The sequence below is a fragment of the Montipora capricornis genome, unplaced genomic scaffold (assembly GCF_036669925.1).
Source record: "Montipora capricornis isolate CH-2021 unplaced genomic scaffold, ASM3666992v2 scaffold_425, whole genome shotgun sequence".
NCBI lineage: Eukaryota > Metazoa > Cnidaria > Anthozoa > Scleractinia > Acroporidae > Montipora > Montipora capricornis.
Window position 1 is genome coordinate 75,001 of NW_027180157.1, and position 12,500 is coordinate 87,500.

The window sequence follows — 12,500 nt, forward strand, 5'->3', positions numbered from 1 at the left end:
GCAAATAAATATTGATACACAGTTTGCAGAAAGAGCAGAAGGAAGTTTCCCGGACGGTCGATCGAGAATAAAATATTTACGACATGAAAACAACATTAATTTTGAACCGTGAATATAGAATATAAAAAGTTACGATCAGCGACAAACATTTTGGGAGATTTTTGCTACGTTCAAGTAAATTGCAAAATCGAAAGTGACATGGCCGGAATTCAGCGGGCGCCGTGATTAAGTTACCGCGGCATGTTTACTCGCCAAACAGTGGAGCATCTGTGTCAAATGATGGCAAGATACCGGGTTTTTGTAAGTTTCTTTTTCTGTCAAGTGTTATTAAGTTTGACAAAGAAGTCAAAACAAAGATCACAATCGCTCAACTCTTGTTTATGCAAAGTCAAAATTTACTCTCCAAGACGCGTACGACGTTATTTATCACCAGGTAATTCCATCATTTTGGAAATAGCAGCTACTTTATTATTCATCTGCGTCACAACTTTTCACTGATTTTGGGCCTCATTTTGTTGAAACTCAAGCACGCTTCCAACAGGCCTGTGAACCCTTCCTGCTTACAGACAGTGTTACAGAGCAATACTAAAAAACTTCTCCCATATCACATTTGAACCTTAAGCTCGAAAATTCAATACACAACATGATATCATAATTCACAAAGGCAGAAAATACCACAGAATCCTTTTCCAGCGAAAATTTTATTGAAACAAACAACATATTTGCTCTTAGAGGTGAAAACCTCCTCCTATTTCATTGCGTGCGTGAAGACAAGAAACTCAATTGTGTCAAATTACCGTGTACTTCAGGTAAATACTGCTCACTTTGATTTCGTCTCGACGGGCGATAGATTGTTGTCGAAGTCCAGTACTCGTCGCTTTTGAGATTCATGCCTAGTTTATCCAACTGACTTTCCATTATTGAGCTCCATAAGGGTATATTTTGTTTAAGGATCCACTAAAACGCCATTCGCGTTGCATGACTTTCGACGCCATTGCAGGCTAAGTTGATGATTCTACTGTGTCCACCAGAGAAATCTACGCATTTCCACTACCCTCTCGATCCTAAGAAAATACGCGCAGAAGGCTCTATGCACAAAGGCACCACTCACCCGGGGAGTAACAGGCAAGACTTTTACCGACACGGAAAAAAATACTAAAACGGAAATCTACCTATTTTCCGACTGGGTTTTCCATAGGGCAACCCAGTAATAAGTCATGACGTCGATTCAGGAGCACGTCATTTCTCACAGCCGGAAGAATTCGTGCCTCACTCGTTTATTAAAAACTCAAAAAATTCCCAGCTTCCATTTGGCTTCATGATAGCTCAATAGACCTCTTGACAGTTGTGTACTTAGTTACCTGGCCCTTAAATGAAAGTGAGGCTGGTGTTGACCTTGTTATGATACAGACCTCCCTCCTTTTGTTATGTTAATGTGAACTGCAGCCTCACTTTCATTCACAGGCCAAGTAACTAAGCACACAACTGTAAAATGGACTATTGGTAGGTACTGCACTATTGCCGCACAGGTCTGGGGCTTGATTCCCATGCAACACTAAACAACAACCGCATTTCATTGCCAAGTTTCGTATCTCCATTAGAGATGATTAGTATAAAAATCTGGGAGACACAACTATCCTGGAAAGCGAATTGGTCTCTTCCGGTTGCCGTCCGCGTCTGGGATACAAACCAGCGATTCGATCCCTCTGGTCAGCTGAAAGGGTGTGCCGCAAAAATCAAGTGTAGGATTTTTGAAATTTATGAAAAATTCGATCTTCGCTTCATTGCATAACCTTCTGAGATGCTATTTGGGTCATGTTTTGATAAACTTGAGAAAGATAAATCCTCTTTAAGACCTTAAGTTGCTCAATCTATCGCGATGACCTTTTAAATTGAAAACAGTCTTTTGATATCCGCAGTTCATGTCTATTTGTTCACTATCGAAGCAATCGTTTTAGAGAAAAAATTAATTTAAATATTTGTATTTCAGATTGCCCTACTCAAGATTCTTCTCGCTGCTGCTCCAACAGCCAAAGCCAAGACTGAATCCATCAACATATTGGCAGACGTCTTGCCCGAAGACATGCCGTAAGCAAAACAACCGGCTTTCTCGCTAGTTTTCTTCCTAACACCACGCCTTGAACATAAGGGAGCTTATGCAAGGATGACGAAAACGGCCATGAGAACGTTGTCTAAAAATAATACTGTAGTATTATTGTAATAATGGCCGTCCAGAGGCATTAAACGTCTGGCCGTAAGTGCGACTAATATAAATACGGGACGCACTTAACTTCGACGGATAGAAATCAAATTCACAATTTTCTTCAAAAGATACCGAGATTTAATTATCAAAGAGACTGTGTGCACTTCATTGCTAAGTGCGTCCCAGTTTAGTGCGTGTCGTCTTTATACTAGACGGCTTAGACGTCTGAGACGGCTAAGACGTCTGTTAAGTGCTTCATTTCGACCCACTTAACTTGAGACGTTTAATTCGTCTGACGTTTAATGCGTTCACCTTATTTCCCGTATTTATACTAGTCGTCTAAGACGTCTAAGGCTCGTTTCAAACGTCGACCTTTTCATGTGCCGAATCTAATGCAAATGAGCGAAAACAATAGATTTTTCTCATTTGCATTAGATTCGGCACATGAAAAGGTTGACGTTTGTAACGGGCCTAAGACGTCCTCTAGTACAAATACGGTCAATTTCGACTCGGCCAATTTCGATGCCGCACGACTCGAAGTCGCGCGGCATGGAAAATGCGTAAAGCATTCGCGATTAAAATTGATGTGAACGGTGTGGATGTTTGGAGAGAAAATTGGAAAATTTATTGTCAGCAAGAGTGAATTAGATAAAAGAGTTGATCTATCACTTTGCGGTCTTGCCCCAGTACAGTCACAAATGGATTTATTTTTAGATACACCTTGCGCGCGAAACAAAGAAAGGGCCGCTAATTTTAACCAATCAGAAGAAGAGAAGCCATGTCACGCGTGACTGCTTCTGTCATGTTTTTTTCAGGGACGTGACAACTGATTTTCGCGGGAACGGGTATTCTAAAAATAGACTCATTTGTGACTGTGCTGGGAAGCCCACCCATGCCATAACAACACTCTTGTCAAATTCACTCTTGTTGTCAGGTGCTCGCGTTTTCCAAAGAATCTCAAATTTGGTCATTTGACGTCGTTGTCAGGACGAGAGCAACAAAGAAAATTTATCGAAATGTAAAACGCACGCGCGGGGCGTGCAGAGTTATTAGAGAGATTTAACATTGCGTGTACGTGAAACGGCAAACGTCGGAGTGCCATTTCACGTTTCACGTGTCACGTAAAATGGAGTGAAGCTTGTGACTTTTGCTTCGCGTGATCCACGGCAACTTAGAATCTCCAGGATTTAGTTGACAAAAAACAAAAGCAAAAACTCGGATTATTAGAAAAAAAGACGCAATATGAAAATATGAAAAATATGAGTTTCGATGAAGCTATTTTGAAAGTCAACAGAGACTAAACGTCAGTTCATGAAGAAAATTGCGGTTAGGATTCAGTTACGAACGATCTATAACCATGAAACCTAATTTTTCCTTGTTTGATTTACCGGAAAATGGTTTGGGGTTCTTTTTGTCCACAAACAACTTGTTATGTAGAGGAAAACGAGGCGAAAATTCCACGTGTACGACGAATGCGAAAGAAAAGAAAAAAAAGTTAAGTAATTTAACAGAGGTCGCATAACTATCAGCACCTAGGAGGATTTTTGCTGCTCTCTTTTGTAGCTTTTTAAACACAATCTAGACAAAGATTATCACAGTTTGACACAATCCATCACTGGTCTAATAATAGCATTATAACAGAGAACCCTATGATTTGATTCCCAGGCTAATCTTTTTGAAATTTCCAATGCGCTGGGATAGTTTCCTACATAATTTATCAACACGCGATTAAAATGTCAGTTCCTTATCAACTTCCAGACTTAAGAGCTTTGCGCTGTACGTTTTCAAGTTCCGACCCATTAACAGAAACAGTAATGTCGTCGTCGTCGTCTTTGTGTAAGCTCCCTACTGTGTATTAATTTCGCGATTTCTTCAATTCATTCCGCCTTGAAAGTGTGTATCAACATTGCGGGAATAATACTGGTAAGAACGGTGTGGTTGTTTGGGAAGAAAATTAAAAACTGTGGGGTCAGATTCTCACGGCCTCCACACAACCTTAAATTTTGGGTCATTTCACGTCGTTAATGACTTTAACGCGGGCAGACACGAGGCGTCATGTTGCAGCGACATGTTACAGCGACAAAAAGGTGTTTAGTACACTCTGAGGCGACATGCATTAGGGTCGTGTAGCGGGGACAAAATCACAACGTTTGCACACACATGAAAATGTTGTGGGTAAATGTTTCAGTGATATGTTGCGGCGACATGTCCCCGAGACGTGTCCCATGAAGTTCAACAAGTTGAACTTCGTGGGACACGTGTTGCACAATTATAAAAGTGTCAGTTTACACGAGGAGACGTGTCGGTGCAACATATCCCTGAAACATGTACCCCCAACATTTGCGAGTGTGTGCCCGTTGTGACTTTGTCCCTGTTAGGGAGTCAGGGTGGCTTAGTGGTTATCTATCGGGCCTCCCACCACTGCGAGCCGCCAGCATGTGGGCTGAGTTTCAGTCGATCTCAACCTGACTCGAGGGTTTTTCTCCGGGTACTCCGGTTTTCCTCCCTCATCAAAATCGACTCACAGGTAATTGACATCTAGCTGTGGTGCTGTGCTCCGACATCAAACATGGACTGTATAGCGGCAGTCAGAGGCGCCTTTGTATGCTTTCAGCCCGATGTCGTGAGCCGCGCCCTTCGCAATTCAGTCCTCGACTGCAAGTAATGGTGATTAGCACTAGCAATATTTATTTATTTATTTACATGTCCCCGCTACACGTCCCTGCTACATGTCGCCTCAGTGTGCACTAAACACGTTTTCTGTCGCTGCGACATGTCCCTGCAACATGACCCCTCGCGTCTGCCCACCTCTAAGATCTACCACGCGGTTGTCAACACGAACGGCACAAAACAACAATATGATTGGTTAAAAGGGGAAAAAAAACAATCGTCTGCACGTGCGGCACGCATTTTAGCGCGTATGTTTGCTGTACTCTGCAAAAAAATGACGTGAATCACCAAATTGGACGTTCTCAACCAAACTCTAGAGACACGAATAACAAAAGAGAAATGTACGATTTCTGGTGGACGAACAAAAGAAGCTAATGGTTGTTTACCATTTACAAGCAGAAACCGGTTAGCACTAAGCTGTTCAAATGGTAAGCAAGAACTCTCGAATGCGAAATTCAATTGGAATCGGCCTGTACCATTTGCACAATTCGTTCAAGCTTACCGAGAGAGTCTGGAGAGAGGCAAAATCGTTGGGGAATGCAGATGGTAAACACGTTTTCCGTTTGGAAATTCCGGAGTACCTTTCAAGCCTGAATCCCGTTTTCTCCGGAAATTTCCGTTTGGGGCAACCAAAATAGGCGTACCATTAACATTCCAACCGAAATTACCGGATTTTTTTTGTAAATGGCGAACAACCAATGAGAGATCTTTTGTTTTCGTCCACCAATATGGCGGCGATAACGTTACTTGAAAAACTCCTATTTGAGATTTTAGCGACAAGGTGAGCGTACAAATACAAACCTTTCATTTTCTATTGTTACCCTGAAATGGCTTGTACCCAGTTACTTTCTAGGATACTTCGCCCACTTTGGAATAATCGCGAAAGACTTCGGCACAAAAAAATATGACGATGACGTGAAATCACCAAGTTTGAGGGTTTGACGACAACTAGAGCGTTCAAATGTGAATCTTATATTCTCTATTTTTTCTTTGAAGCCACTCGTACCAATTTACTTTTAGGATACTTTGGCCACTTTGTACGACGCAAACGAGATTGCTAAACCGCGAGAACTTACGATAGTGCAACGTTATATTTTGAGGGAACGTTTTCGTCGACATCGCCGTCGTTAGATCGTAAAGTTGCGAGTTTAAGAAACGACGACGGCTACGGCAACGACACCGCCAAAAACCAGTAATATTATTGGTTGAAAGAACCAAAATGCTCGTGCGGCACGCTTCTTTGAACAATTGTCTCCCGTACTCGTCAAAACCAGTACGTGAAATGACTAAATTTAAGGTTTTGACGACAACGCGTGAACAAACTACAGTGAATCTTTCAGTCTCACTCTTTACTTCAAATCCGTCCGTACCAATCCAGTTATAGGACACTTCGCCCATATTTTATAATATAAAACAAGATGGAATAATCATGAAACACTTAGGATAGCTCAAACTAATAGTTTGAAGTGACATTTTCGTCGCCGTAGCCGTCGTGGTTTCTTAAACTCCCCAGTCCCTGTTGTCGGTACAAGGACGGCAGCTAAGAAATGTACAAAAATGTAAAACGCACGTGCAGGGCGTGCACAGTCATTGCTTTTGTTCATGATTAAGCCCACTGTTTTGTGGCGTTCTTGTAGCCGTCGTCGTTGTCCTTGTGTGAGTTCCGTATTTTTTACCTGCGCGACGCGTATTTAAGTTATGTACGGAAATATGAGTGTTTTGGGGGGTTGGGAAGGGGATTTTAAGGTAAGGTGTGCATAACATTCTTATAACAGGCAGCAGTATGCCATACTTTTTGCGTTACATGTACAAGGTCTTTACATACTTTTATTTTCTGTTCAGTTCGACAGTTCTTCATTCAATGAGACTTGGCATCGATGTGAACAGACATAAGGTGCGTAAATTTTTTTCTTTTTGAAATAAGTTATCTTGTTTTGATGCTCTACTTGCAAAATATTTGGTATATTCTGCACCGTTTGAAGGGGATTAAAAGTCTGTTTGGTGGTCCGCAGGGTATCGCTTAGGGGGTATTTACATGAAACCCGGACGAACTCAGACCGGAATGAGTTCGTATCGGTCTCCATACATTTCTTCTTATGCGTTTACATGAGACCGTTCTGACTTATCTCGGTTGCTGGACCGAGACGAAAAATTCTCACACCGGTCTGAGTTCGTACCGTTCTCATGTAAATGACAACAAATCTAGCTAAATCTCAGACCGGGTCGAGAAGTTTCAAGCCTGTATACTTTTGGGACAACCATGTATTTACTAGACAAAACATATCATTTCGTGCCGAAACCAGGCACCGAGCATTTCGTCCCGGTTTCATGTAAACGGCTGCAAAAATTTCATACTGGTACAAGTTCATACCGGTCTCATGTAAATACCCCCTTAGAGCGGTACGAAGACGCACCGTAAAGGGGTCTTCAGAAAAACGGAGATTTTCCCCTCCGTTTTAAAAATAATGCGCGTCCACACATAAAGCATTCGAATCGTTTTCGCTCCTCCACACGAAAACGCCAACGAACGTTAGCTTTCCATAATCAATTTAAAGAGCATGCGCGTTTCGAGTAATATATATCCCCGAATGAGAAGCGACTGGCGCTATAATGATGATATGTATTCGGTGTTTACTCTTGTTTAATTTGCGAAAAGTTCACCAACTTTAAGGTCGAAAGTAAGCGTGACTGATACGTTTGTACAGATGACGAAATAGAGCTTCCATTGAGAGTCATTGTGGAGTATTTCGCTTGTCATGCTAAGCGCTTCAGCCACCTGACCAAACTATCTTTAATAGTGGCTAACAGTGTTTTCTATCGTATGTTTAGGAGATAATAGTGAAGGCCATATCTGGAGTACTTTTTCTTTTGCTGAAGCACTTCAAGCTCAACCATATTTATCAGGTGAGATAATTATATTAATATTAATATTAATATTAATATTTATTTTGGAAAACTTTCCGCAATGTTTGGTCGCATAGAAAGTATACGATTTTTGTTGCCACCTAGCGGGCAGTGAGTCTTAACATTTTTTTCGTTTTTGTCTTCAGTTTGAGTTCATGAGTCAGCATCTTGTCTTTGCCAACTGCATTCCTCTTATACTCAAGTTTCTCAACCAGAACATTTCTGCTTTCATCGCTGCAAAAAACACGTGAGTATGTTTGTCGCTAATCAGTTTAAAACACGATGCCATCTATAAGCAAATTCAAATGTTAACGAGACACGAATTCAGTAAGAGCGACGTCAGCAAGATTCCCCCACGGAGGATCATTGGAAAATTTCAGTTTAAGAAAAAGCCATTTTTACTTAATTAGGGTTTAGCAGAAATTCTTAGGTAAAAATAGTTTTGAAGTCCAAAGAAAAAGAGAAAACTGCCAGTTTTAGTCATAGTTGCATTTAAAGCTTTTACTTCAATTCTCTCTAGAATTCCTCAACTGGATTTTCCAACTTGTATCTTGGGGGACCCCCTGGAGCTCACAGCCGAGAGCTTGGTAAGTTTGATATTCCTTTGAAAGTTTGTTTTCATGCAAACAGAATACCCCAGGGGTTTCGGAGGAATCTACCCCAGGATACCCCAGGGGTTTCGGAAAAATTTTATCCCGCAGGGTAGGAACCAAGCCCCAAGGATATAGTTTCCTTAAGATTTAAAGTGAAAGAATGATCGTCCCTCTTTCCTGGAGAATTTAAGAAATTGTTATTAGATCCTGCAAAACTGGCCGTTTTATGTCATTGAGGTCGAATGATATAAAAGCTGGACGCGCACGCGGGATAAAATGTACCCGAAACTCCTCTACCCGAGTGAAGGTAAACATATTCGTTTGGCCTAATCTAAAACAATTGCACCTTATCGTCAAGGCATTGCTTTGCAAAATTAGTATGGATAACTCATCTGCAAAATTCAGTCAATGCGAGTTTTTCTAAAATTGAAGGAACGTTTTGGGTTGGAAATTCGGAAATTCCTCGTGATTCCTGTGACGTTTTGGCCGGGAAACAGCACTGAAAACCGACACGACACACGAAATAGCCCCCAGGGGATCCGAACGCATGATCTTTGCGGTACCGTTGTGATTCTCTATCAACTAAGTCTGGAGTATTCATTTATTGTTTAGAATTAATCTGCTCTGATCATTTTTGAGGAGACAAAAGCAATAGACCACTTGCAATATATTAAAATTTAGTCCTAAACAAAAGGCATCACTTCGAGGCTCTTGAGAATATACAAATCCTTATATTTATTTCCCAGAGCCTCGAGATGATGTGTTTTGTTTTGGACTGAATTTTAATGTATCGAAAGTGGTCTATTTCCATGGACTAATTTACTAATAAATGAAAGAAATGCAAGAGGTCATTGCAATTTAATTGCTCATATTAGAACATCGGGCAATAATTGCCAAAGCGCTGAACAACAGTTGAGTCGAAACGTTAATTCTTGTTTGCAGGAAAATGCCGACCAAGAAGCTTGTTGCTGGAGGAACTTGTATTCTTGCATCAACCTTTTGCGTATTCTCCAAAAACTTACAAAATGGAAACACTCGAGAACAATGGTGAGGCTGCTATTTAATTTATAGGATCGAAAAACCAATTTACTGAAAAATCTATTAGTTCTTTCCAGTATTTTTCATTAGAATAGTCATGCTCAGAATTCAGAACCACCTTGTACGGCGCAATAAACAGCGCCTCAGGAAAGCACTGCTCAGTATGTGTCGTGAAGTTGCGTGACGCAGGTGTCGCGGGATGACGTTTAGTACCAAGATGATTTGAAACAGTTCTGTGATGCTTTTTTTGACGTAACCTTTAAAATGTAACCAGAGTTTTCATTTGAATGGTCACACTTCAGAGACTTATAAGTTAGATCCAACTTGTACAATAAATAAACAGCACTATCGGAAAGTATCATTTGAATAATTTCACCCTAGGATTTCACCCACAGACTCAAACGTTAGAACCACATTTCGACACTTTGTACAACAAAATATACAGCAGCACAGGAAAGTACTGCTCAGCAGCTTTCATTTGAATGGTCACACTTAAGAATTTCACCCACAGACTCAAAAGCTAGCACCACCTTGTACAACATATTAAACAGCACCGCAGGGAAGTACTGCTCAGTAGTTTTCATTTGATTTGTCACGCGATTTCACCAACAGACAAGAAATCTAGAACCACATGTTGAGAAGCTTTCGTTTGAATTTCAGACCTCATACTCAACGCAGGTTATCAACTTTAAATCGTAAAATCAAAGAGGTTCTGTAAAATTGCCTCCATTTAAACTTAAATTTCTTTGTGCACTTTTAAAGCAATGTGCGTTTGAAAAGATTCTTTAAACTTTTGAATTGGGAATCTTTCCTCCTATCAACTTTTTGTCAGATGCTTGTTGTCTTCAAATCTGCTCCTATCCTGAAACGTGCCTTAAAGGTGAAACATGAAGTTCTCCAGCTGTATGTACTCAAAGTGAGTTAATTTCTATATTACAGACTTGTTATGAAGTAAGTGGATGACAAATGTTAACCCCTATGAGCGAGTTCAGAGTTTCAAGAAACGTGCAGGCGTCGGGATAAAAGGAAGCATATATTAAACAAAAAGAGATTTGTAATTGAAATTCTTGCAGCTATTTACCATAACAAAAAAGACAGTTATATTCTAGCTTATTCTTGTTTTTATCTTGACGCGCACATTCGTTTCTTGAAACTCCGAACTGGCTTATTGTTGAACTGAAGAGGTTTTTTCGGCATTGACTCGGGAGTACTAGGAAAAATCCGATTGCTCCTTTTCAGGAGTCGGATCTGCGACCGCTTCCGATTACTAAAGTTCGGATGCGGATGCTTTACCACTGAGCTATTCGAAACTCGTGGGAGTTCGGGCATTGAACAAGATTGGGGTGACAATTGTCCCTCAATACTGCTAGGATTAAAATTGCCAACTCTTGTTTCAACTTCATGTCGTCGTGAGCTTATTATGCAAATTTGGAGAAGAACACAGATGATGCACGGACTCCGCGTGTTAGATCTAAATTCCCCCGTGCCACTATAGGAATAAAGAAGAAGCTCATTTGCGCAACGCCATTGAGAGGTTTATATCAATTGGGATATCTCATCTTTTATTCTTTAGTTATTGAAAGCCCAAACAAAGTATTTAGGACGAAACTGGCGGAAGAGTAACATGAAAACAATGTCAGCTATTTATCAGAAAGTTCGACATAGACTGAATGATGACTGGGCGTACGGGAACGGTGAGTCAATAGACCTCTTTCAAAAATACCATAATACTCTTCAAGGCTGCTGCCTAAGAAAATTTTAAGGGGGCCCTCAGAGCTAAACGCTGAGAACTTAGGAGCCCAACATATGAAGTGAAAGGTGTTGTTGTGAAAAATTAAGGCGCCCAGAGCTATTCTTTGGGAGCCCCAGGCTACTGGGCTCCTGTTAGGCAACGGCCTTGCTCTTTGTGTTCCCTCCAAAATTTTGCATAAGTATTGTTTCCAGTTTCTGTTCGACTTACGATGGTCTCAAGAGAAAATGAAAACAATGTTATGCAAAATTTGGAAGGGCAAGCAAAGAACATTATGGTATTTTTAATATTGGCTTTTTAGTTGGGATGGACTGAAAGAGTCTTTCTTTAAAATGATGATGGTGACGACGACGATGACGAAGACAATGACGAAGACGACGACGATGACGATGACGATGACGATGACGACGATGTCGACGATGACGAAGACAATGACGAAGACAATGACGACGACGATGATGACGAAGATGACGACGATGATCACGACGGCGACAACAACGACGACTACGTTGATGATAGCGATGGTGTAGGAATGATAATGTTGATGTTGTTGTTGATAATAAAGACTTAATGGAAAAACGAACACGATCTCTCTCACTTCGCCATTCTTGTTCGTCGCTGTCAAACTTTCAACAGCACCAACAACAACAAAAACAACGTTTCATGTTTCATCTATTCAATCTTGGAAGCCACGGAAACAATTATTCGAGGCAGAGTTTTGACCTGTTGTGTGTACCCCATACCTGGAGTCACACAATCTTACAGTGCTTTTTATACACTTGCGGACTATGAAGGTCAAGTTCTATTCACTGCAGTCAATAGAGATTGTTAGCATCGGCAAAGAGTGCGAATAAGATACGATAACAAGTACAACTTGTACTCGTTCTCGAAGTCGTGCTCCACGTATTAGGGAGTTTAAGATCTACGACGCGACGGCAGCGAAAACGTCACAAATCATGCATATTTAATGAGCAAAAACAATAGCTTTGCACGCTCTTCGCGTGCATTTTTCATTTTTGTACATTTCTTTCACGTTTTCTGCAAACCTACCACGTGAAATTACCAATTCTAAAGTTTTTCAGAGAACGTGAACACTAGGCAGCGAATTTAACTTCAACACCTCACCTCCTAATTCAGTTCCTGGAAAGTAACACTAGTTTTTAGAAGTTAGACAAGCCAACATACTGACGAAAAAGATTAATTAACCTGAAGTTGGAATTTTAAATGACGTTTTCGTTACCGTCGCGTCGCAGATCTTAAACTCCCTATTTAAGATCTACGACGGCGACATCGACGAAAACGTCACCTCAAAACATAACTTTGCACTATCGTAAGTTTCTCG

The 12,500-nt window shown here is 40.8% G+C and overlaps 1 protein-coding gene across 1 annotated transcript in view; it reads left to right on the forward strand.

Annotated features, from left to right (window-relative positions):
* The window catches only part of LOC138035579 (striatin-interacting protein 1 homolog), a 46,530-nt gene that overhangs the window by 32,726 nt on the left and 1,304 nt on the right, over positions 1 to 12,500 (forward strand). Inside the window, exons 15-22 of the mRNA XM_068882221.1 lie at positions 1,991 to 2,088; positions 6,716 to 6,767; positions 7,703 to 7,777; positions 7,924 to 8,024; positions 8,298 to 8,364; positions 9,313 to 9,417; positions 10,241 to 10,324; positions 10,982 to 11,102. Of these exons, the coding sequence (XP_068738322.1) occupies positions 1,991 to 2,088; positions 6,716 to 6,767; positions 7,703 to 7,777; positions 7,924 to 8,024; positions 8,298 to 8,364; positions 9,313 to 9,417; positions 10,241 to 10,324; positions 10,982 to 11,102 (703 nt within the window). The remainder of the gene's footprint in view (positions 1 to 1,990; positions 2,089 to 6,715; positions 6,768 to 7,702; positions 7,778 to 7,923; positions 8,025 to 8,297; positions 8,365 to 9,312; positions 9,418 to 10,240; positions 10,325 to 10,981; positions 11,103 to 12,500) is intronic.